The sequence below is a fragment of the Syngnathus leptorhynchus genome, chromosome 1 (genome assembly GCF_054491065.1).
Source record: "Syngnathus leptorhynchus isolate UIUO chromosome 1, UIUO_Slep, whole genome shotgun sequence".
Lineage (NCBI taxonomy): Eukaryota > Metazoa > Chordata > Actinopteri > Syngnathiformes > Syngnathidae > Syngnathus > Syngnathus leptorhynchus.
The window spans coordinates 17,556,618-17,583,441 of record NC_141195.1 but is presented as its reverse complement, the minus strand read 5'-3'; the positions used below and the strand labels follow the sequence as shown (position 1 = coordinate 17,583,441).

At 40.8% G+C, this 26,824-nt stretch overlaps 2 protein-coding genes and 1 long non-coding RNA gene across 6 annotated transcripts; 2 read left to right on the top strand and 1 right to left on the bottom strand.

Moving 5' to 3' along the window:
* Positions 1-183: 183 nt before the first annotated feature.
* On the top strand, positions 184-16,567 carry pkig (protein kinase (cAMP-dependent, catalytic) inhibitor gamma). Of its 4 annotated transcripts, none has more exons than XM_085928820.1 (4): positions 268-312; positions 706-784; positions 14,590-14,771; positions 16,028-16,567. In XM_085928820.1, the coding sequence occupies exons 3-4, from the start codon at positions 14,618-14,620 to the stop codon at positions 16,105-16,107; spliced, it is 234 nt and encodes a 77-aa protein (XP_085784946.1). In that variant the 5' UTR covers positions 268-312; positions 706-784; positions 14,590-14,617; the 3' UTR covers positions 16,108-16,567. The 4 variants fall into 4 exon arrangements, with proteins under 4 accessions (XP_085784955.1, XP_085784946.1, XP_085784937.1 ...); XM_085928811.1 differs by lacking the exon at positions 268-312 and adding an exon at positions 333-378; XM_085928829.1 differs by lacking the exon at positions 706-784 and having other exon boundaries at positions 184-312.
* A 1,065-nt stretch (positions 16,568-17,632) lies between these two features.
* ada (adenosine deaminase) lies at positions 17,633-26,323 on the bottom strand. Its single transcript, XM_085922536.1, has 11 exons — positions 26,044-26,323; positions 24,773-24,834; positions 24,037-24,159; positions 22,664-22,807; positions 22,471-22,586; positions 21,303-21,427; positions 21,080-21,151; positions 20,504-20,605; positions 19,553-19,620; positions 19,348-19,477; positions 17,633-18,408 (listed from the first exon to the last, which is right to left on the bottom strand). Exons 1-11 carry the CDS (start codon positions 26,086-26,088, stop codon positions 18,304-18,306), a joined length of 1,092 nt encoding a protein of 363 aa, XP_085778662.1. The 5' UTR covers positions 26,089-26,323; the 3' UTR covers positions 17,633-18,303.
* Positions 20,231-25,085, top strand: LOC147062364 (uncharacterized). Its single transcript, XR_015067451.1, has 4 exons — positions 20,231-20,689; positions 20,770-20,799; positions 20,897-20,945; positions 21,010-25,085. It is a non-coding gene; the product is annotated as an uncharacterized LOC147062364 (long non-coding RNA).
* Positions 26,324-26,824: the final 501 nt, after the last annotated feature.

Here is a 26,824-nt window from a genome sequence, read left to right as displayed (position 1 = left end):
TTTATTTGTCCCTTTCCTTGTGCTCACTATACCATCCATACTTGAATATCATATATTGTTGAATAATATTTGAACAGTTCAATCTATTTTTTTTTTCAGACAGAGAGAAAACCACTTAAAGTAGCTTAAGTCATCAAAATCGATAATTGTTTATCAGGCCGACTCCAGGGAGAGCAAGAAATCCCGTGGTGGTGGTGGTGGTGTTCCTGCTCGCGTGGGCACATTGTGGTTCCAGTACCCCCAGTTTGAAAACCACTCCGTTTACCAGCCAATTTTCCTATTTGGAGATACCCGAGGAAGAACCCTCATCAGGTGGGTGTCTGCTTGCTTGTTTGATGGACGCTAAACAAAGCTCTGAGGTTATCCATAAAACACCCTGTAAGCCAGTCACAATTCCTCATTAAAAAAAAAAAAAAGATTTCTGTGTCAGTGTTGCGCGGGGGAGACTCCAGCCCACGGGGGAGTGGAAGTGGGAGCGGGAGCCTCCACTGTGGTTGTCTCTTAGTCGCTTTAGACTCGACTAACTCCATTTTGGAACAACAGCTGTCGGAAGAAGACAAGACAAGCGGCTTTTCACAAGCTCTTGTTTGTCTGCCGAACGCTCGTCATTAACCCCACCGTGCAGCTTTGGCTTTGTCCCATTTTGTTTTGTTTCATTCTTTGTTTTTTTTAAATATATTTTCCCCCTTTTTTTTTGCTTCCGAGTGGCAGGAAACTTAAGCGTGAATCCATGGTGATAAATGTCCATTGTAACAAGTGGATAAGAGGAGGCGAGCGGATCAAGGTTAGTGACGCTCTTGTTTGGTTGTCGTGTCCAGGGCGTAATTTGATGTCTTTTTTTTCGGGGGGGCTGGTAATGATTTTCAAATGTCTCATTTAGAGGTGAATTTGTCAACCTCGGTATATAGTCACGAAGCAGGGGCGAGTAGATAATCCAAAATGTACACCTTCCCTTCTTCCTTCGTCTTTGTCCTCACGTTTTCCACCTTCGCCTGCTCATGTCCCAATGTTAAATGACATTAGAATTGCTGAATCCTGCTCTTATTGTGTACTCGCATTCTTGCTTGCTAGCTTGCTTGTTAGCCTCTGCGTTGTCACTGTTTCGCGCAGATCTCCTCTGCATCTTGTTCATTTTGATGTTGCCTTTGCACGCAGCATCATGCCTGCTGAATTTGAAAAATGCACGCTTGGCCATTATGGTCGTTAATGGAGCTTTTTTTTTGGGAAGTACCCACCAGGGACCCCCGCTTTGCTCGAGTGTTGCTGGGCAAGTGCCAGCATCACCCAGCATGTACGACAAACACTTCATGGCTTCTTGCCTGCCGAGCTGACCCCCCCCTACCCCCCACTCCACCGTTGCATGCATGGCAAAGAAATATCCTTCCAGAATGAGGGAGAAATGTGATCACAAATTAACCTTAGCGACGTGTTACGTCTTCGCTCGGAAAATACTTTTGACGTTTTGTCAAGTCTTGGCTTGGAGAAACTGTTGCACATCGATCGTGTGTGTGTTTTTTTCTTCAAGGCAAGTTACCTGCACGATGCCAATTTGGATTTGGTACTTATGGCAATGCAGCTGAAAAGGTGACACCAAGGACATCACGTGGTAAATGTGTTGCTTAAAAAAATGGAATTGTTATAGAAACATTGATTTTTTTTTTGGGGGGGGGGACATTTTCACCATTTACATATTTTTGAAATGTCTATATCCCTTCTCTCTAAAAATGATACGAGACAAGCTGGTCTGTTCTCGATAACAGCCTTGGGTAAGGAGAACCGTATAAAACACTCAAGTCAATTACGCTAGGGAAAAAAACTGCTGTCATACACACACACCAAACTCATTAGTAGCCTGTTGACCTTCAACAGAATCATGTATAGCCACCTTCCTGGCTTATTTTGCTGAACATGAGACACGGCTTGCAGAGGAAAATGTGTTTGTCAGATGTATTGGTGTGTTGAGTAAGTGGAAGGATGGAAGACGTATCTGTTGCTACCCAATATTGATAACTATTCCACAATTTGCCTGGAATCTTGTGAAGCCCATCTATTGGGGGGATAGGGATTAAGCCCTTCTGAAAATCAAGCCTTTTGGAATTTGTAAACGTTGAGCCGGAGGCAAAAAGATCCGGCATGCTTGCTTGGAAAAGCTAGTTAGCATATTTCCACAGTGTTTACATGCAACAAATGGTGATTTACGTGAATATGCGAGTAAACCTGCTCTCAACGGTTGTGTTAAAATATGACAAGTTGAGTGATGACTTTTATGTGCTGCTGCAAAGTCAGTGACAGGGACAAATAGGATGTACCAAGCACCTCACAAAATCGAAACTATTATTGGGATGAATTTTAAAAATATTTTTACAGGTTGAAGTGGACAACATCAAAGAATGTGAAGCTCATAGTTGGACAGGCAAATGGACACTCCTTCAACATTTCATAGCTGGCATAAGTTTTTGTTTTTTGGCAACCAAACCACAAGATAGTAGCAGTGTTTTCTTCTGCCTTTTTTTTTTAAAACATAATATTATTGGCATAACCTTAGAACATACGTATGTTGGCATCAAAAAGCCTGTGACTGCCTGATTTCAAGTCAGGGCAAGATATGGAGCAGAAGTGGTTTCATGGAGTCTAACGGTTAAGGTGTCACGTGATAGGTCACTGAGTTCACGTTTGCATAAGTAATATCATGGTTTAATACTTAGATGATCATATACGATGTAAGGAGTTAAAGTTCATGGTCGGGACTCAGCTGAAGTGGACTCCTTTTATGAGTGATGCTTATTTATTCAACTCGGACTTGCGCTGAAGACCAGACTTACTCCACAGATGCTGATGTTCAGTCTGCTCTGTCGCAGCAATCAACGACTTGACATGATCAGAAGAGGCCGTGCAATCAATTGAATTTCAATGGCGATGACGCCGACCATGACTGTTGACTTCTCAGTCGTGGCTACAGCATGTTCGCCGTTAGCATTGCATCAGCGCGTCTCCCTAACGGCAGTAGTACGAGCCGAGGGCTGAGGCCTATTTTTCAACGACTGCCTCTGTGTAATCATGGTGTTAATGGGCCCATATTTTGTGTATGGGGATTCGTCGGTTGAACAGCTCTGACCTCCATCTGCATTCTTTGCCCCCACACACTGAGGACGTAAGCTCTTCTGTTTTTAGCAGCCGGACTCGCCCCGTGAAGAGACGAGAGAGAGGCAGAGCGTACTCGAGCTGTCCGATTACACAAGTCACTAACACACTCGGCTCGGAACTCGTATGTTCATTTTCTATTATTCATGAGGAATGTGTTTCATTCACGCATGCTTCAGGGCATCATATGCGAGATTTGCTCAAGGCTGTCCTCGATCGCACTCGGATGGAGAAATGCGTAGGATGAGCCACGTTCCATTTTAATGGGAAGAAACTAGCAGCGAATGTCCATGTTGCATTTTCGCAGAAATCTGTTGTAATTTTGGAGGAATCAAGATATATATATTTTTTTTTTATGCAAACTCATTCATTTTACAAGCATGAAGTTATATCTTTTAAAAAGTCAATTTTTTTAGATTAGCTCCGTTTTGTGGTTGTCTTATTTTTTATTTTCCAGTGGGAATTCCGGTGATCAAAACATAGCGCACCGGTGATGGGGAAATAGAGATTTTTCTAGGCAAGTGATCCTTTGAAAAAGTAAACACTGACAGATATTTATACAAATTCTGTTGTATATTTATATATGTGTTACTTAATTGTGAGAATTCATTCACAGCACTGAGTCCATCAGAAAATTGGAAATGTCGACCATTGTTTTCTAAAGTAAAAAAAAAAGTAGATTTCTGCAAAAGTCTTACTTGTCTGTAATTTTGTGGATTTTGAGATTTCTGTGTTAAGGTCTCTCTTACCAATTATCAATTATTATTGATCAAAATCAATTGATTAGTTTAATTAATCTGCCCCTCTAGCCATCATCAATGTGGTACATTTTTAATTTGCTCACCCAAACCTTTTGGGAATGTTAATGAAAGTATGTACAAAGGTGTTTATCAATGGAAAACCTTATCTGGGTGACCCCAAAATCTCAGACGGTTGGGCATATTTCTTTCAATGTGGTGTGGCCTTCGTACTTGTAATGTTGTTTGAGATCAGCTCACAATGAAGATGTCAATTAATGAAGCAAACAGGGAAAAAAAATAACTGGATGAAGAGCTCAGGCTCATTTGGCATCACACCAACTTTGTTTTGTAATCTTGACCCCAGTTTAGAGCAGGGTTAGTTTGTAAAAGCCTCATGCAAGAGTTTTTGCTTCGAGTGAAAAAAATTGATTGCGTATTGATGGATGTTTGATCCGTTTGCCCCCACAGAAGCGCAAATTAAAGATGTGACATTCCTTTGGGGACTTAAAGCAATTGAATCGCAAGGCGGCTGCGGCTAAGCTGATAAAGTAGGTCGTCGGCTAACGGTATTTGCAGGTCGATCCACTCGCTCGCCTGCTTCTCTTGCGCACGTGTCCTTGGGCAAAAACACTCAACCCCAAATTGATCCCGATGTTATTCTAACACACGTCTTGGAGTGAGTGTGAGAGAGACTCTGAGATAAATGAAACGTGCCATTTCCGTCCTCACAATTTCATATTTTTTCACAAATCGATTCTGTGGGTATGTTTTTTTTTTTTTTTTTTTTCTTCTTCTCCCAAAACAAATATTCAAGGTCATTCTTGACTGCTCCTGAATGGTCATAAAATATTAGACAGCTAGAGCAAATTTTTCATCTAGGTGCTAATGCCACTGAGAAATCTCCTGTGAAGCATGAGGGCCTGAACTTGTTCCTCTAATCCCCATTCATCACTTCAGCGAACAACTTCCGAGTGGATTTGTCATTTTCGCAGTAGTTTCTGCAATTTTTTTAATCAATTATACGATTAGGACTTGTGTGTTCATGCGTCACACTTGAGGGCGGGTAAAATCATTCTGACATGTGCAGATTGACGAAATATACCAGAAAGTTGAAGAAATTGTCGTAACTTCCATGTAAACAAATCATCGCTCTTTCCACGTCAGCTATATTTCACGTATTTTTCCCGTTTGCGCAGTTACACCGAGTTAACACTTCCTAATGGAGATGCAAAAAACTCTTGCTTCGGCCAAGTTTGGCTGCTTCTACTAGCTGAGTTAACTAATAAATTAACTTAAAACGACGTGATGGAAATTCCGTTATACGCTAGTTAACACAATTGCATTGGCTAAGGAATTGATGTGCAGGAAATACTTTTTTGATTGTGTTTGGTTTCTCATTTTCATGGGTGGATTTATTATTACCACCAAGTTTAAAGACACAACTTGGACAAGTTGTTGTGATGTTTTTCTTTAACGATATGGCCGTCAAGCTAATGCAGTGTGCTGTTCCCTCTTCCAAACACATTAGCATACATTTCACAGGCAGGGTCTCGAAGTTGAATAAACACAGCTTTCCATTTATTTGTTGAGAAGGTTTTTTTTAATCAAAGCGTATTATGCTAATGGGTTTCAACCATGGGGACAGATCTGAGAATCGTGTCCATTTTTTGGAATTAGATGAGGCCGCGCGGGCCGAAAAGGAAAAAAAAAAAATAAATCATTGTGCAACATTTATTGTGAAAGGCATTGATCTTTATTTTATTTTTGGAAACCATTGTGATGTGAGTCAAGTGCTAAAATCATTGAGCATTGAAAGTGAGGAGATGGAAAAATGCTGAAGGCTACGAGGAAGAGTTCAGTGTGACAGAGTAATTGGCTTGTGATCTTCTTTGTGCTTTGTACTCATCCACCTTGGGAATTTATCAGGCTTGCTCCGCTTTAAACGATGCCATTGCTTCCCTCAAAAAGGCCTTTCTTGCAACTCCTAGGGGAACGCTGACGAGCTTTATTGATACAAGAAATATTACACAGTCAACTGTTGATGTTGACAATGTCTGATAATTCAAGATAATTAAATATGTTTGCTTTATCACCTCCTGTGGGGATGTAATTTCTCAAAAACCCAAGGTGCACCTTTTAATAAAGTGTGCTTTCTGTGTGGAACAAATTCCAAAATCTGTAAATGTGTGGCTACCGCCACAGAAACGTAGACGTAATATGTAGGCGCATGGTCAGGTTTTATTTTTTTTAAGATATGACTCTTGTTTTATCAACTGATGTCAGAACAATGTGCAGCAAACAGAAGGATGCAGTACTATGGATGTCTTTATGCGTAGAGCAAATCCTTCGTCGTGATGTTCTCATGATGGGCCGTGTTTGATTTTTATTTTAAGAGCATGCTGCGGGCAAAAATAAAAATAAAACAGCTGCAGTGTGGAAATGGCACCCGGGCCAAACTTTGGACACCCCTGAATTGTACTGCGTTAGCCGTTTTATTTTATTTACCATGATGAATGATGTTTTTATGATTTTTACAATGAGTAAAGGGCTGCACCCCCCTCCCGATATGTTTTTCCCTTTTAACAGGGCAAATCCAATCACAACCTGCTCCTATCTTCCACGTCATGAGGCAGCAAAGTGTGATTGTGAAATGACTTGACACGTCATAACAAACAGCAGAGGTTAGACTAATCGAGTTTCTAGCTTGATGCCTTTTCTGCCGCTGTTTCTTATTGCATTAGCAAGTCCCGAGAATGATCCTGCAGCCAGATCTCCAGTCAAATGCTGATGATTGTGCAAACTACTACCAGACCAAGGAAAACACAGCTAGCAGGGTAAATGCTAAATCGCTACCTAACTGTCATTTTTCTACCACAGGCTCCCTTTTTTTTTTTTTTTTTGGTCTTCTATTCCCTATTCGTTCCTCCTTCTCATCACACTCATCAAATTATCTTCCTGCCTAATCAGGCCAAGGCACCCTGCTCAGCCACGTGTGTATGTGTGTGTGCACCGCGTGTGTGTGTGAATGTAGAAGCTGGGAGAAGGATTGGGCATAAACAACACAAGCAAACAAGCCACCTGCTTCCTGCTGAGCTCTCGTTATTTAATGTGTGGATGGAAATAGAACTGGGCAACCTTGCAGTCGAATTAAAGTGAAAAGGGCGGCCAGCTAGTAGAAAATCCCCCACATCACGGTTTAGGAAAAAGGAAATAGAACATCATTTTAAGAAGAGTTGTGCTCACAAGTTGACATGGCGAGTGTCATTGATTGGAGAGTTTTTAGTTCGTTGAACTTGTTGAATTGCATTGCAATTGGAATGATGATACAATAATTTGAAAATCTGCTCACCGCAACTTTATTTACGTATCGCTTTAACAATAGCTGTACCAAAGTGCAGCTCACACAGCATAAAATAATAATATTGTGTGATTGATAGCCAAAGCAAGTCTTTGAGACGTTTCAGCCTGAAGAATTGATGGTTCAAATAAGTCATTAATGGATCAATATTATTGTGTAATTGTGACTAAACATTATTTCCAAATGACATCGAAACGATTTTTTTCCAAGAATTGTCATCAGAGCGTATGCTCGCTAAAAGAATTCACCCCAACCTTCAATATTTATAATAAACATGTTTTTTAGAGTCAAGGGCACTGGCTGTTTGTACTGTGAGTACAACCTATAATTTTTTTTCTGTCACGGCATGACGAAATTAGCCGCACCCCCTTATTACTTCCAATTTGTCACACATTGCTTGATTGCATGTAATGATGAATGAGAATATTCACAATCAACCAGCAGGTTTGCTTTTGGGGAGCATTTTTACTCTTTCATAAAACAAGCAATTCACTGATGAAGTAATCTACACATTAATCACTGATTAAAATACTCCCAATTGCAGTTTTCAAACATACTAGTCTCAGTTCATGTGCCACTATATCATGTGCATTTCACCTTCCCTGTACTCATAGCAGCTGTGTCAGAAAATATATTTTAAATATAAACTCCCAATCCCCACCCCCCCTCTTTTTTTTTTTTTTTTTTTTACTAATCCTATTTATTTAATCTTTAGAACCGTCACAAAGTGTGACATAGTAAATAAATGGTTCAAAACTGGATAAACATTGGTGCAGCAATTATTACACTCAATATACTTCACTACTTTTTAAACAATGATATTGATTTGTGACAAAGTTTTATTTGTTGCAGAATGTTCCAATGGTTTGGGGCAAGAAATATATTTTTTGTGACACCTCATATGTCAAAGTCTATATTGTGGTCGTTTGACATAGAATAATAATTCCTTATTTGGGAAAAGATCCAGCAATTGCTTGTCTTCTCATGACTCCTTTGTTGTCAGAGCAACACTGTGAAGAATAGTGAACATTACGTACTATAGCAGCATGCCAATTATTAATAATATTTGGCTTTGCATGTTCAGAGAGCAAACGCAGTTGTCACATGTCTATGTCGTCACGGCTTTAATAACGTCTGCGACTCATCATGTGTCTGTTCACCGAGCAACGAGCGTTCGATGCTGATGTAATCGGAGCAGAGTTGGCGCAAGAATGGCACAAATTAAAAAACAAACAATTGGTCACTTTGGCTCCAGTCTAGCTGCACCACAACCGTGAGGCCTAGTTGAGGACCTGTTTGAGACTAAATGCAGACACATACAAACCAAAGAATTTCCAGAAGCTGGAGAGGCCTTGCAGGGATGGAGTAAACATAGGAACATTTTGACCATAAAAGCACACGCTGCTAGTGTTGGCTCCCTAAAACACGCCCTCCATCTATAGGCATCATCTTTTCCTCCTTCATTTTTGTCGTAATTATATGACAAGCTGAACGTGACCTTAAATCTTCCCTTTGGGATTCTCACCACAGAGGATTCTGTTTTTCTGCAGGATGCAACCCCTCCCGGTCATCTGGGCTTGGGAGTGGCACTGCTGATCTCGAGTGGCTGGCTGTTGAACGTCACAGTCACAGAGAGCCTGGCTACGCTGAAATGTCTTGAGTCACGTGCAAAAAAAACAAATATTGATCCACCATATGAACAAAGCCAGTACGAGCACGACTAAAATGAACGAAAACAAACCTTCCCATTCACAAAACATACGTATGACTCCCATTTTTCTTTTGATGGGCTAACAATTTTTGATGATGTAGAACGGAAAGGGCAAAGTTAATGTTTCAACCGTGCATAATGTTGCAATGGCTCACAATAATATAAATATATTTTTAGGAAGAAAACATTTGCCTTGTTTTTGATTAACCCTTAGGCCCATTAACAATTGATTTCTCATGAGGGTCATTATGGTAGTACTTTTTTTTTTTTAAGTAGGACTTAATATTAAAATTTTAAAAAACACTGACCTAGACCGAAATGCTTTGACTACTAACATTTAATGAACATTTTACAAAGGAATGGAAAAGATTTTATACATATTCCCTCATTTCAACCATATCGAGCAAAACCTCTAGCAAGAGTATTGCTGGGCAGTAGCTAAGTCTTGTTTTTTGGGAACATCATACCCGTGTTCTGATCTCGTATGAGCTAAAAATGATCACGTGTACAAGCCCGATCAATTTTGGACTTTGCTGTCGCCTTCTAAGCAGTAGCAGCCTTTTGTTTAACGCTTCAATTAACGGAAGGAGCTGATGCTAATGGTTTGAGTCAGGCTTTTTACCGTCCTTTCCTGAGCTGTATATCACACCTTCCTCATTTAGGACTGCATTAGAGCCTGGTTGGAAATAATGTCTCACTTTTCTACCTCAAGGAGGTTTACAAAAAAAAAAAAGTTACCAGTTGTATTCTATTTAAAAGACAAGATGCAGACTAAATTCGAGCGAGATTGATTGTAAGAGCCTTCTTGAATTCTATATTTTGTCAAAGTCTGTCTTGTGAAAACGGCTACGGTCGCCAACCTTACCAGGTGATCTTTTAGTTCATTTTCACCTCAGCGAGGGATGTCGGGCTATCACAGCGAGCTACGACAGAGAAGGATCGAGTGCAAATATATGCAGCACCACTGAATGGGAAAGACTTTAAATTATTTATCAGAGGAAGACCAGCAAGCAGCAACCATTCCGACAAGGAAATACAGCTCCCTTGTGTTTGAACTGGGTTTATCGGTGGAGCAGCTGCTGTCATCGTGTGAATAGCCAGTGCCCAGACCACATTTACTAAGTGTGGCTCGAGAGGAGAAAAAGACTGCCACACATTCAGTAGTACGGGCTTGTCAATTTATTGTTGTTGCGACTAAAGTACACCACCTTCTCCAGCAGGAAGTATTGTTCTTTTTTTTAATCTTAATGTAATGTTTAACTAGTTGTGAACGCAAAGGAGACTGGACACAGTCCACTGGCGGTGTACGGCTTGAAACTGCACAAAGGTAATCCTTAACTTGTATCTTGGGAAAAAAAAATATATATGTTGCAATTGGCCTGTTCTAGATCTCATAAAAAAAACTTTCGCTTCTCATCCGAGTGGGTTTGATTTGGATACTCACCTGTTTATACTCCTAGTTAGAGGCTATCGTTTATTAGGCAAAACATTTTCTATGAAAACCGGGACAATCTAGTTGCGATCGAAAAATGAAATAATCTGAATGAATGAGAACATTGTAGGAACCCATCTAAAATGTGAATGTGATCGAGAACTGGGTTCTTCCCTTTTCAACTTGTAAGCTAGTATTTAACACTGCCAAATCTAAGCACTAGATCTTTGGCAGACAATATAACAGCACTCAATCCAATCTTTGTCCTTTGTGTAAACCGACTAATATTAGTGGCGTACTGATGAGCTGACTTCAGATGTTATGAATCCCAGTCGCTTTCTCTGAATCTTAGAGGCAAGGACTGGCTAGAACTGGGATTCATAACGCCTTTAATGAACAGTACTGTATAGCCTCTGCCCCTTTGTGGCCAAAGTGGGCACACGAAAAGAAGTAACTTATAAACGATGCGGTCAAACAAAAATGGTTTAAATCTTTTTCATTCTTTTTGTCTTTACTGTATGTTTTCAAGTACAAAATTATGACATGTTTTTGACAGGGGAGGCTGTAAGAGATGAATGGCATTTTCATTGAAAGATGTTTAAAACATTGAATAGTATTGCCCTTGGCATTTTCATTGAAAGATGTTAAAAATATTGAATAGTATTGCCCTTTTGGCGCCCTAATCATTTTCACATTACTAATTCTAAATTGTTTGTAATTTCGCCTGCGGCAAATTGCGGCGGCGTTCTGCGGGATTTTGAACTGCTTCTGATGTCATTGTGCCCTCTTGATTCTTCCTTGCAGGTAGGCAGGCTTTCTATAAATTGAGCCCACGAGCGGCCCCTGAGCATTGTTACAATGACTCACCGTTGCTTTCAGAATTAAAGTACCTTTACAGGCTAATGTAGACTGCTGATTACAGTAGCTTGTTTAGAGTCTTACACATTGCACGGTTGTGATAAACAAGCAGGCCAAATCCCGGCTGCGAAGGGGTTTTGTGGTCGTCCTGCTTTTCGTCATCGCAACGGAAGAGTTGCCAGAAAGACAGGACTATTATGGGCTGACGTAATGAAGTCATTTTGTGCGTGTTCCTTTGAGTAATCAGAACTTTATTAGACATGAAGAGGCAAAAAAGGTTCCAGTGGGATCATAGTAAGCCTTGCGCTTCAATGGCTCGTGTCAAAGTGACAAGCTAGTTCATACACTACTTTTGTCTCTGTAATATGTTATCTCTTTTTGTAGACATTTTGTATACAGTGGTGCCTTGACAATATACATAACAGTCAAAAACCTTTACCACAAATCACCTTCCCGCTTTGAAATGAACTCGTGAAGAACCGTCACGATTGTCTCGATAGACAACCAGAACAAACTAATTTGTATTTTAATGAGTAAAAATAACATTGTATAATGTTGAATTTTAAAAATATATACAGTAATGCCTCACAGGAAAGCAGTCAAATTAGATTTTTTTTTTTTTTTTTTAGAAATTAGATAGAATTTAAACAGAATTAGAATTATGCTTTGATTAAATGGCCATTGTACTGCTCCTTCTGGTCTGCATGCACTGGCCACCCAGGGGCTGTTCATATCATCACGTTTTTGCTTATTAGCAGTCTTTTCCTGGTGAATTAGAAATCATTTAGGGTGAAAAATATACATAAAATATATATTATAATTGGTCTCACGATTATCATCTATCTACATGTCAGGTATGTGCTATTCATTAGCTCTTCTCTGTCTATGGTGTTTCATCCATTTTGTGTTAGCATCATTAAACGAACACATTTAGACATCTTCGTTTCATGGAAACCTGCTAATGATCTCATGGTAGTATTTGATCCGCATGAGTAGTCAAGGTGACTAATTGTCCACACAGCGGCAATTAGTAGGCAACTCCCTTAAGCCATATACCAACTGGGCCAGTCGAAATGAAACGAGAAACAGCAAGTGAGAGAAGCAAAACACTGCTTGTTTTGTGTTGGCTTTGTCCAAACCCGCTGCCGTAAATGAAACAAAGTTGAGGCAGAACAAACAACTTAGTCATGTGAGCATGATGTGACAATCACTTCCAGACAGGAAGTGAACTCAGTGTCTGCTGAGCGGAAATGAAACGAATGTGTTTGAATCTCCATGTGGAATTTTCTCAGTAAGCTACTCCCGCTGTGAACAAGCTTGTCTTTGCCATCTGTGATGCTAACACTAGCAATAGCAGCTGCTGTGCTGCTGGGCTGTCAATATGATCATGTGTCGCCCCGAGAAGTTGAAAAAGAGATGCCGCGAAAAAGGCAAGTGAGATACGCCCCCGTAAATGAAGATGGATACCGTGAGGGCTCATTAATAATATAGTACAAGTGTGTCAAAAGTACAACCTGTAGGCTAGAAATGGCTCGGCGGTGGTCCAATACGGCCCGTGGGGACAGAAGAGGTGAACTATTTTTCAATAAAAGTAACTCTTGTTGCTAATTTTGTCCACTGAAGGTCAAACTGACAACCACACACGCTACTCCAAATTGTATGTCTGATATCGATTGATGTACTTGTTAAAGGCTAAAGATGCCAATCATTGGCGGAGCTAAGATTTTTTTCCTAGGGAGTGCCATAGGGTGGCCAAGGATTCCTCAAAAGAACTGCAAAACTAACAAAGAAAATATACAGAAAACGATGTGCGTGTGTGGGGGGGGCGAGGTCCTGGGAAAATCAAAAGTACTCACAAGTGTACCTTCTGCCGTTTGATGGAAAGAATTTCATAATTCTTCCCATTATCATACTTTGCTAGCATACAGTAAGGTATGAATGATTCTGGGAAAACTTTTGCCGTTCTTTTAACTTTAATACTTGCCAAATAAACAGTGTTTGTTAAGTTGAACTATTTTTAGTGAATGTCAAAAAGATCAAGTACACATCTACTCTGGGGCATTTTCTTCCAGATGCACAAGAAGGTCTAATCTATCCAAAATAGTTGCTTGTTCTCATGCTAGCTGCGGCTAATGTAACAATGCGTTACGCCATGGTCTTCAATTGATTCAACTAGTAAGTGTGCCAATCGTGGCGGGTCGATAAGATCAACCAAGAGAGAGATCACGACGGCACAAGCTTAAGTTACTTGGCTGTGTGCTCCAAAAACCCCTCGTCATAAAGATACATTATATTAGGACATCATTTTTGGACCAATGGCGTGAAATTGGGTCACCTGATGGTGTCATGGTGACAGTGGTTGCGTATGACTGACTTAATAGATGATCAGTCCAAAATCCAAGACATAGTGCTTCCGCTGGAAAACATGACTTTTCCCAAACAATGCAGACTTCGTGTGTGTGTGACCTCTGCTGCCTCAGCAGTGTCCTTTTATGGCACAGTACAGCATAGAAAGAAAACAAGTGCGCAGATGGCTTCATGTTACAAAGGGAATGTGAGCAGACTCGTCTGGGAAAAGACTGACCCCCGGGTCAGTGTGTTGTAACCGCGTCTACCAGCTCATTTTGTATTCCTCATGGTCGGCCATTCCTCACCACTCAGCAGTTGAGTCACAGCTTGGTACGTGTTTTATTGCAGTGACCAGCTAAAGCGGTCAGGGGTCACAACGACAGCTTCGGACAGCGACGCCATGGGGCCAGCGTCTCGAGCTACTCCGTCGCTTACTGTATCTCTGGGTTGTTGCTCCCGCCGCTGCCCCCCCCCCCCTCCCCCCCTTCACATTTCCAAACGCGAGCTAATCATGCAAAGTGACCGAGAGAGAAATGACGGAGATTAGAAAAAGGTTTCTGTCATCTTTTCTGGTTTGTTCTCATCTCTGTTGTGTGGCAGCGCATGACAGGAGCTTGACCTACTTTAATCGCGAATGAGAAGAGGTAAGCAAAAATGGCATGGATTGCTAAGAGAGAGGCACTTTTTGAGCCAGCTTGGTACTTTGAATAGTTTCAAGCTCTTTGGCTTGGACTTGTCGAATTGATCAGGGCCGGACAAATGGACTCATCCGGAGAGGTTGCATGCAGGAGTCCTAGGAGATTTAGAGTTGCTTTTCGTCTTTAGGGATTTAATTAGACCCCTGTTGTCAATGCTCATTTCTGCCAGTTTTTTTTTTTTTTTTTAAACATAATGAAAAGCTATTCATCAGCGAGATGCCCTTAATGGAAAAGTATCGTCCCGCTGAAGAAATCATGCCGACCATAATGAAGTAGAAATGTTTTCTACCCGCCGACTGCAGGTGTAATGAGAGCGCTGGTCATGGACAGATGATGGACGTGGAGACGTCGTACTCGGACTTCATCAACTGTGATCGTACCGGCCGCAGAAACGCCGTGCCCGACATCGTGGGTGAGGGCAAAGTGGAGGCCAGCGCCAGTGACGTCGCCAAAGACTTGGCAGAGATGGATTTAAAGGATGCAGGTCAGTGGCCCCGTACGAACATCACGATTCATCGAATAACGCGACCCAATGCGGCTGCGCTACTTGGTCACATGCAGCTTTGCAGATTTGGGTCTGGTATGCACATGAGGAATTTTTCAAATCTTAAAAGATTCTTTTTTTTTTTTGCAACACCCACACAAAGAGGGGAAAAAAAAAACAAGTGTTTAACAGTTTTGGTTGTATGTTTAGTTGAGTTAGTTAATGCCTCTTTCTTCAGCAATCTGAATTATCTGAATATGCTAACCCACCAAGGCTGTTTGAAAATTTGACCGCTATAAATCATTCCACTCTTCAGCTAGTGCAGCAGGATGTCTCCCATTTGGATTTCCAAATGTCATCTTGTCGCCAGAGGAAGTTGTGTTTCCTTTCACAGCTTCTCATTATTGTTTCCTCATAAACCCACACAGCAAATCGTTTTCCTGCTGCACTTAACGCGAGACTCGACACCGGCAGGGGTCTCCTACTTGTTTTTCTCACAAGGCTACATTGTACTTATGGTTTCTCTCCATAATGATGAAAGCACAAATGTATTCGTAATCGCTCGGGGTGTTACAACATTGGTAAAAATTACGGTTCAGTATAACCCTTGCTCTTGAGTTCACAATGTCACACTGCAAATAAAATTCCAAACCGACTGTATATCGCCCGCATCGGGCTGAAGCCTCAGACCTTCGTAATCAGCACTTTTTTGGCGACCCAAAAACGAATTATGTAACAAATGTGTATGTATAAATAGAATCAATTCACCTCCTGGCCACTTGGGGACGCTTTGCATCGATTCGCCTTGGACAGAAGAAGACAACCGAAACAACTAAAAGGCAACTAAAACAAGCGGCGTTTTTATTTTTTAATCTGAAGTTTTAGGGTTATTTTGAATACCTATTTGATTCTGGAACACAAGAAAAATCTATTAAATATGTATGGGGGAAAAAGGCCACAAGTAGCATCAACATTGCCGAATCCATCCAAGCCGTACCACGGTGGGGTACATGTTGTGTCACGACGTGACGCAGCCTCTATTTGTGAGATCCAGGATACACACTTTGAGACTTGTGCAAATATTTGTTCGTTCTTCTGCTATGACATCATTCCGAGTGACTCCGACACTGAACAGCAATCACTGTTCCGTGAGAAAATAACAATATGTCAGCGACCGATTACGATTGTTTTGAACGGGGCTAATAATAAAATGAATTGACGGCTCAACTGAATTCTCTCCCATTTTCCTCCGGTAGGCAAGCCCGAGGCATCTCCGGCCCCCGAGGGCGAGGGCTCTACCAGTCAAGACGCCCAGGGAGGTGGAGGCCCATCTTAAGCAGGAGGCGGCGGCACAGAGCGGACGGAGATGGAGACGCAATGGCACGTTGACGGCTCGTTTGGAGCTCGCTCAGCGCCAATCGGATCAGATGTTAAGACGGCAACCGCCGGTAAGCCTGACTGTCGTTTTAGACGCTTGTCTTCTGCGCCAGACTCTGTTTAGTCCCTTCATATTCCCTGTGGGACGAGGAGGCGGAGAGACATTGGATTTATGTGAATCATTTGAGCGGTCCAAAACAATTTCCAGCCCGATGACGAAGAGGGAACTCATAACCTTGTGTCATTTTCTTTCTATATGTGTGCGTGTGTTTGTAACCCTCTTGACCTGTTTCCTTAGCAAATGTTGCCCCTTTTTTTTTCCAATATCCAACTTAGTCTCCATTGAACCATCATGTATTTATTGCTAAGTGTTCAGTGATAACTTTGTGATAGCGATTTTCTTTGTGTAATAAAAAACATCTTATGAATCCAGTGTTCTCTTGCTGCTTCAATGCTTCCATGGGACTCAATTAGCGGGTCTGTGGTGATCGGAGGAGATAAAAAAGGCTGAGTGGGATTCGCCACCTCTGCTGTAAATATTAGGGAACTTTATGTACATTAAGTGGCAACACAAAGCTCATATTTAGTTGAGGACCCTGCATGACCCCCACCCCCCTCATTTCATTTTTGTTTTGTTTTAAGCAATTTGATCTACTGTTAGGTTTAGATAAAAGACCAAACACAAGGATTATTATTGCGATCAATGTTACTGTATTTAATCATTTCATATTGAAACAGACATAAATGAATAAACTAATAGCTGCTCCTCAGTTGGCTGGCTAAAGATAACATTTCTTTTGAAAATTTTGTTATCTCTTATGAATATTTGAATTCTTGACATTTTAAATGTAATAATTGTTTCCAAGAAAGAAAGAAAAAAACGTTCTTTATTAACTATACTATATTTTTTGACACTTTATGTCCCCCAAAGTTTAAATTTGCAGCGATGCTAAAGATGCTAATTTGACAATTGGATAAAACAGTATGTATAGGGATTTTTCTAATATTGCTTAAATATTAGTATGAATGCCTCTTAATGCATTGCAAATGGTCTCTTAATTAACCCAAGACGTCTTTACAGTTCATGTCTCATTATTACAAATGTATAAAGACAAGAGTATCATTGATTTAATGAGTCGTTAGGTTCTTTAATGTACTTGTAACTGCACGACACGTTTAAATTGAGCAACACTAATGCTTTATAGGAAACTGTTGGGCCTTTCAGTGGAATCACCAACATTTGCTTTGTCAGTGGGTTCTACCAAATTCGCTACGGCAAAATTAACGTCATGATCCTGATCTGATTTCCAAGCAGAAGAAATGTTTGGCTGAGATTTGCATAGACTCTAATTAAATCTGTACGGCACACATCAGTAGTGAAAACTAAATGGATGACAATTGAAATTCTCTCATACACATAATTAAAATGTCTCATTCTTAATTGAGATGATAAATATTTGCGAAAACAGAACTTTATCTTCAGAGCTGAGCACTTTTATTGTCTGCCACCTGAAAACAAACTGTATAACACATGAAGTTGGTTGCACACAACTGTGATCAAAAGTTTGTTACATTGTCCATGTGGGAGTCAATTATCAGAAATGATGTTTATGAATAAGTATACACAGCACAAGAAAATTAGTTTTATTGTGAAAAGTGGTAGTATAGCACCGAGTGAGCCTTTTGGGTTAATACTATTTCTATCTGATTTAGAAAAAAAAAAAAATAATCCTGTTGAGGCTATTTGGTTTGGACCCTTCCAACTCCCCTTTCACAGTGAATGGTATCCTCCGCGCCGCATCGCTTTCCACATTGCAGTTGTCATGGCAACAACGTGGCATTTATGTGAATACATGGGCAATGGCCCAGTGTTTGTGTACGTCGAGAGCTGAGGTATCATATGCGTCCCTGACACGTCACGTGATGTAAACGCACAAACGTGCGCATGCATAGTTTTGAAATACTGCATAACAACACTGTTGTAAAAAAAAAACACACATCTGCACCTGTTTCCAAGCAGCGGCAGCAAATCCTGTAAACTGAGGTAAGAACATCATACACACTTGAGGTGGTTGCAGTGATGTGAAGAGGATTAAGACATTCTCGTGTGTCGGCTGTAGAGGTCAAGGTTCGGGAGCAGCTGGTAGGTCAGGCTTCAGAAGGCCGTGCTCTGGATCATCCCGTAGGCCTTGTAGAGTTTGCCCAGTAACTCGCTCTTCTCTTCTTCAGGTAAGAAGCAAGACGAGGCGGAACAGATGTTCTACAGAACAACACGGGTAGAAAGCATAACACATTACGATGTAGGTTCAGGAAGAACACTCAAAAGGGGCAAAGAAACCGTAGAAGTTCAATTTCTCTTCATTGAAGTTGAAAACTGAGCGAGATGTTGAAGCTGTTTAAATATGGGGGAATGATTGAGCGGCAAGACCCTGAAAAATATTGATGACAAGAAAAAATGGTAGGAAGGATTGGTTTGTCCCCATTTAATATTAAAATACTGTACTGCATATGACATAATGTTAAATTAAGCTTTAATAAAGGCATTTTTTATTAAGCGTACTTTGTAATTTACAGATCATGCTAATGGACTTGTTTTGTTTATTCTATTAGTGACAGTGAAGGCAACGAAACATCAAACAAGAGTCAAGACTCCAAGAGAATGTGTTCATGAAAGCTGAGGAATCATCGATCTGTGAAAGGAACAATCACACACATTCTTTGGTTCAGGTCAAATCGGTTCAAATCACCACACCAAGAGGAGGCTTCAAACAGGAAGATCAGATTGTATCAGATTCAGAGACTGGAAGTTCCAAGCAATTTGCAAAAGGTGGTGCACAGGCTCCCTCTAGCGGTACAGAAGAAAACTACAGAATGAATGCTCAAAGTTTGTATCATTTGTGGTTTCATTGTTTCTTTTAGTAGTTCCGTTATACATATGTTTGAAGCACATTTGCATTAATTAATTTTTTTAACGATTTAATTTAAAATATTTAATCAAGTATAATTTGTTTGAACTTTTTCTGTAATTTTTTCTAAATTCTAGTTAAGTAGTGTCGATTTTCAAAGGGCACATACTGTTACAATGGTTTACAAAACGAATAATAATAGATGCAGTTATAATTTGGTTATGATATATTTCAGGTTCATCCTGAAATTTCAAGCAAAAGACTTTTTGGTGAGTAGTGCAAAAAGCCCTCACCAGTCTCTTAAATTCCTCGTGAGTGAAGCCCATGTGCTCTTGTGCAACCGAGTAGTCCAACTGGAGGGTGGAGCCAAAGATCAGCGGGTCGTCTGTATTGAGAGAGTAGTTGGCTTTGTCTCTCCTAAACCTGCAAAATGAGCAAGCGCACACGCATTAACACACACACGGTAGCATTTTTTTGGCAAATGGAAGGCCAGCTTACGTGACGACGGGATGTTTGGTGAAATCGGCATCGCAGGCGCCCGTCAGCTTGCTGGAGATGGGACACACCTGGATAGATTGGGAACACAATTTGCCATTAACACTCACACAAAGAGTTGAAAGCCTCTCATACACCGTGCGACCTTTTTTTTATCCTCATACAATTGTAAAATGCTCCTATATTTGGCATCCATTACAGCCTGGTTAAGCTGGAAGGTGGATTCCAAATAATACTTGCTTTGTGAAATTCTCATACACCAGAAAAATGTGCTCAAACATTAATGAGATGCTCTCATACACAATGTCAAAAACAAAAATAATTGAAAAAAAAAACAGTCATTTAAGTTGGAACAATGTTAAAATATAAATTATTGACATTTATTCCAACAATTTGCTGTTATTATATTTTACTTATGATTATAGTTGTGAAAGTAAAAACCAAAATACTGAAAAAATGTTTTTTTTGGGGGGGACTATCTCAATAACATGATGTCACGTGTCGTCCCCGGTTGTTTTATTATGTGTAGGTTGTCATGGTTTCTGTCCGCGTGTGTACTCGCCCCTCCCTTCTTGTGTCTACTCGTAATCAATGTACTAATTATAGTCACATGCCTCTCGTTACCGGTCTTGTATTTAAGTCCTGTCCTGTCCTGTCTGCGTGTCACTTCCGGTCGGATCGTTGATGTCTTTCATGTGTTCTTGTCTCACGTCTTTGTCGGTCAGTTTCGTTTCTGTTAGCCAACCTTGTGGTTCGGTCAATCTCGTTGTTTTGTTAGATAGTTATGTTCGTTTGTCGGTTCTGTTGGTCTTATTCCCTTCATCCTCCCTTCCAACTACCTTTTCCCTCAAACCCTAGTCCAAGCCGCATTTGGTCGCCCTGCTCCATTCCAATCCATGACACACGATGGATGCAGCTAATCTTGTTCAGTCAGCATTTTGGACTCGGGCTCACCTCAAAATGCATGTTTTGAGCCAATAGTTGCTCGTAAAGCACTCGATCCTCCAAGGTCCTGTAACCATGCCCCACGCGCTCAGCCTTCAGAACCTCCACAGCCTGGAAGGTGAAATGATGGCATAACAGCATAGAACGGGAAAGAGGAATGGATTATTGGTCCTTGCGTTCATTCAATGGAGAAAGGTAATTTGAGATGTGAGTGTGGTCACAAATCAAATTCATATCTCAAGGCACCGTTGTATCTCTCTGCAACATTGTAACAGACAGCAACTGCCATCCGGAGCAGATAACGGGTTGGTGCTACAGTTATTTTGTCAAATTTGTTTTGGTGCTGTTCATGGAACAATTTTTTTTTTTTGTCTCACGTAAAATGTTTTTAATGTGGGAAAGATCGGCCATGGAGAAGGTTTACAGCATGCTGTGCCTTGGCTCAATAAAGGTGAGGAAGCGCTGCTCTAATCTTTTCAATCTTGCTCAAATTTATCATGGCTTTGTGTGTTCAGCTGAAACTATGAAAACTTTCTTCTACCTCTGTCGGGAACGTGTCACAGTCAAAAACATTCAATGGCGTACCTCCTTGACCACACAGGCCGCGCCCACCTCGCCCGCATGAACAGTCCGATGGATCCCGCATCGCACTGCTTCCTGTTAACGGAATCCAACACATTAGCAAAAAAAAACACTTTCTAAGTGTCTTTGTAAAAGGTCACAAGATGACTTCAGTCAAAATCAGCATCGGATCAAGAATTTCAGGCCACTTAACATCAACTTTGCTACATAATGTTGAATGACCCACCTCGTAGGCTCTCTTGTGTCCCGGGTAAGCCTCGCAGTCGAGCGACTCGTCACCCGCCAGGTCGATGGCCACCACTCCTTCGTGGCGATATTTCTTACACAGCTCCACCACGTCCGCTGACCAGCCTGTACAATTCAAAATGAACGCACTTTAAAGTAATCGAAACAAAAAAAAGCTCCATTAAATATGTGCTCAAGCGCTAAGTGACATTTTAAATATTTAGAAACGACATTTACTCCTACTACTTTTTGGCTCAGGCCAAACAATGAACAAAATATTCAAATCTGGAATGACCCTTACACTGCACAGAGCCACAGAACCTCGTGTAGTGTGATAGTACAAAACAAGACATGCTATGAGTGTAAAATACAAAAGAAAATTGACAAAACAGGAAACTGCAGCTGCAGGAATTAAAAAAAAAAAAAAAAAAAGTTCACATGACTTCATGTTTCCTGAGCATAACTGTTATGATCAGAGTGTCAACTGTCTACATGAGCGAGGGAGTATTGACACATTTAAAATATTCTCTAGTATAGAATTCCATATGGCTGACAGGCCTGGAACCTCTGATGTCACAATTTGATAAATTTCAATTTGTCCACACATGCAGATATTACAAAATCCGTGGCAATTTAAACTGTTGAAATCTTCGATGAGGTCACCATTTTTCGAACTTTTCACTCGTCAGAATGACGAATGTTGGATTTAGTTCCAACACATAATTTATTGGGTATATCTTCTCAATTATTCAAGGCAGCAATGTCATGTATTATACACACACCAAAAATGTGATGTTTTCTGAAGACAATCGACAGCTGGGGTGTTATAAAATGGCAATGTCGTCAAAAAAGTAAAATATTTCTTGCCATCCACATTTATATATGCTAAATGTTTCATCTCCGTTGTACTCCCAAAAATGCATATTATACATTAGAAATTATGGCGCAATATATTCCTGCTTTAAATAATTGTCTTTAGTTCTTAAAAAACAGGAATTGAATATTTTTCCACTGTAAGCATCTGTACTTGGACTTAAGTACAGTGAGTACTTTAACTACCTCTGGTAGTGTGTTTGTAAAAATTTGAGCTGTGTAAGTTAGTCCTGCTTGTTATCTAATCAGATGCTTATCTTACAAGGCAGTTTGGAGTGTGAGCCGTTATGCATTACTTGGCATGTGGCGCATGCAGCATAGAATGGACCTGACTTTGACATGGAAGGCCCTCTCCCCGTCTTTGAGGCCCTCGTTGACCAGTTGGACCACCTCGTCCGGACTCAGATCACCCCTGAGAAGGCAAGAAGTAAATCACTGTGAAATCAACTCGATGACTTGTTAGTTGAAGGAATTAAGGCGGTAACGTACTTCGCCTGATTCCATGGGATGGGATCCACGTGACAGTTGGCTAGAAGGTGCGGACTGTATCTGACTTCCACGTAAATCACACCTTCCTTAGCTTTGTCTTCCACAAACTCGAAGGCGAGTCTCTTTATGGCATCTCGGTCTCCACTGTGGGGAAAAAAAAAACAACATGACTGTGGCCTTCGGTGCTGCTGATAAACTTTATGGCCATGAGTCAATGATGTGCTATCGCTGCTGATGCCTCATCCGAACGACAGAAGCTCTCTAAATCGGCAATTATTCAAAGCGGCGGCACGGTCCGCATTGCAATAATGCCAAGTCGTTGAAAAATAATGAATGGCATATTTATTACCCCAATTACGCCAAAATTGAAGCATTGCGTCAAATGTCAATCGTAAAATATCACGAGACTGGGGCAATCACCAAGCTCAAGTTGTTATTAACAATTATTTTGATAACATGCAATTAAATTACAATTTAATCTCTGGGGCCAAAGAAGAAAAGCACCAACTGGATTATAACCAGTACAAAATTCAAAAGTCAGCATCTGTAATGGAATGGCTTTGCGTTTGCAGGGCTAACTGACAATAAACAGGTCCCGAATTCAAATGGAGTCAACAAACCCCAAACATCATCAGTTAGAAAATGAAATAACTCATTGTTGTGGTCTATTAAATGAAGATAGATGGATAGCTTGTCAGAAGGTCTGACATTTATTGACGAGGTTGAGCTTCAACTCACGTATCCTCAACTCTCTCATTTTGGGCTCACATGACAGAGGCCGAGCAATGCGGGCTTCTCGCATTTGCGTTGAAACCCAGCTGTTGTCTCACTCAGCTCTCTAAATATTAGAAACGGCGTTTGCACAGTCCACGAGCTGGCGTGTTCCAGATATTGTCAAAAGCGCACTGAGGTCCCATTCAACGGAGGGGCTCGCCATTGTTGCGGCTTTCACAGCCGTGAGATGGAGTCATCCCGTAGGGGGCTTTGGTTGCCATGGTGACCGAATCACTAATGAGATGCAGATTATTTCATATGAAGCCTTTTTCCCCAGACGTCGTAATAATCCATGACACACACACGTGTGTGATAACCAGCCTGCGTGAGTGAACGTTCACCCTGGAGAGGTGGACTGTGACTCTTGAACGCTGAGATATCATCGTCATTAATCATCAATAGACTTGCAGAGGGCTGGAAATTTGGAACGTTTTCAAGGAAATCAACTAGTTATTCAAAATAAAGGCTAACACACTCAATAATAAATAATAAACTCAATAGGTTCAAGTTCCCATCGTTTGTCAATTGCTGTCATTTATTTTGATTCGGATTTAAAAATGCCACGTTGCGTGAGGAGCGAGAGAAGTGCAAGCACTCACGCGATGACGTGCATGTACTCCGCAAACTTTCCCAGGAATTCAGTAAGCGTGGCCGGTTTCCGGAGAACGATGAGACGCCTCAGCTCCTCGACTGTGTCGGCGGGCAGAGAGATGCCGCGTCTTCTGCCAAGACAAATAAAAACAATCAACGCAGTTTATTACTGGCAAAAACTTATTGAGATGAATCATGGATGAAGGAGGCAAATACAACGTTGGACTTGGCTTGAAAAATTCAAGCAAAATGGACGACTTATTGGTCGTAACATCAATTTTCTAATGTTCTATTTCAAATACAATGAATAGGATGCCTTTCATTGTCGCTGTACACATTTGCAATACAATGCAACTTTATTTATATTGCATATTTTACAACATATACACATCACAGTTGTTTAAAAATGTGAACGAGAATATAAAAAGTTGGGATTTAAAAAAACTAAATTGGGCAACACAGCCTCCAGTGAGAACGTAATTTATGTGACCAGCTGCTGTGATGTAATATTTTGCACCTCCTTTCAAGGAGGGCTTGGAAACTTGCAGGATTGCAGAATCAAGAAGTTCTTGTGGGGTCTATGTACTTTACCAGCTAATTCTTTTTTGTGTGGTACTTGGTGTAAAACGTTTGACAACCGCTCGAAAAGACAGTCACCTTCTTGTGGCACTTGTCATTAAACCTGTCTAACACGCAGATTTTATTTCTAGAACAATAATGAAGTTGAGGCTTAAAGTGACTTACCTAGCCACATCAAGAATTGTTTGCAGTCGGATGGCTCCATCCAGGTGCACGTGAAGCTCAACCTGTGAGTGAGCACCCGGGTTATTAGTTGCAAATATTCTGTTACACAATTAGGTGAAAAAGATATGTATTGAACTTCGAACATAACGTGATTATTTTTTTGTGCCCATCATACATGAAAGAAGAATTTTTAATGTGTGCATGAAAGATTCTTTGTGAGAACTATCTTAAATAAAGATAGCCACTGTCAAAGTAGAGACATGTTCATTTAACAATAACGTACGAAGACCCTCCCATTCTCCAGCGCCTCAGTAGGGTCACACATACATATAGTGTTGCCCTGTTGCTAATATTTTGGCTCATGTGAAGTTCAATCAGAAGCATGCTTGTGCTCCAGTTTGACAACCATGAGCTCATCCTGTAATAGGATGACAGCATGAAGGATGGAGGCTGACCTGAAAGCTAATTCACATTTAATGAGTTTAGATCTGTCAGCCATGCTGGCTTGTCATTTTACACTACAGACACTCTGACTCTCTTTCTGTCATCTTATCAAATACTGTACATCCCACTGACCATGTGTAATGTGTACACACACACACACACACAGTCTCGTACATCCTCTTTTCATACAAAAAAACCCCAGGAAGTTTAGAATTGACAGTGCCAAAAACACACAAACATGAATTGATTATGATCCAGTTACTGGATTGGAATGTAAGAAAAAGTGTCAGAATCATGTCAGAAACTTGGCAAAAAATGTTCAATGTTTTTTCAATATTGTCTTATTTTGAATGAATGAATGAATGAATGAATGAATGAATTAATGAATGAATTAATGAATGAATTAATGAATGAATTGAATTGTTCTGCTTTTTGGTGGACAAAAGAAATGAAAGAAAATCTGTTTGGAATCAGAGGAATTGGACAACAGTTACATCTGGTATCCAAATGATTCGATAGGAAAAATAGTTGTCGACTAATCTGATAACTGATTAGTTGTCAATGAACCTATGAATTGTCACACCACTAAAGTACACGTGCCAACATGTTGACAAGGCCTTTCAGAGTAACTTAAGCTGAGGATGAACATAACTGCATGTACAAAAGGAATACAGTAAAAATTCCAAGCGTATTAATGTTCAGTATTGTTATTCCAGTCGTGATTGGCGTTAAATATGTCACGAGTCATCTCGCGCCGTGCGTAAAAAGTGCATCAAATTCACGCCCCCTTTCACTCTCGGACATCAGCGGAGCCCAACTGGACGTACCTTGGGCTTGGCGAAGACATCCTGCCGGCTATGGAGCTCAGACATGCTGCTGAAGTGTGACGTTGAGCTGTCTGAGAAGCGGACGGCCACCGAATGAGGCGCCACTCATAAATTTATGCGCGAGCGCGCACACACACGAAAGAAAAAACACACACGCAGGACACGCCTTTGTGACGGTACTGCACACTACTACAGTAGACTGGAGGACAGGCTCGTCGTGACGTCACACCTACTTCCGGGTAGCGAAATTGCACCGCTTACAAAGCAGAACCAAAAGCAGAACCAAAAGCAGAACCTCTGAGAAAAGAGGCTCATAGCTTCATGGGCGTTTTAAGCCTTACGCTTAGGGTATTAGCCTCCCAAAGGAATATGCTGTGTGAGGCGAATTACTTCCAAACAGTCCTTTGAATTTGCTTCAAATGAAATTTAAGAATGAACATTGTTTGCTGATGATCAAAATGGAAAAGTGATATATATATATATGTTTTCTTTAGTTTATGAGTGGCATCATCATTAAAGACTTTGAAAGAAGAAATCTACAGTACATGCCATGCCAAAAGATGCACATCACTCACCTAGGAAAGAGAATCAGAAGGCCAGACTTTATTTTGCACATGGCATTCCAGCTAATCGGAAGGAGCTTCTCTTTATCAGGAGTAGGAACTGGCCAAGTCAATCGCCGTAATAGGGCATGCTGGACAGGTGACTGGAGAAACCCCCAGAAATAAACAAAACCGGAAAGAGGCCTAGAAAAGCGCCTCATTTAATCATCTCCGTCCCA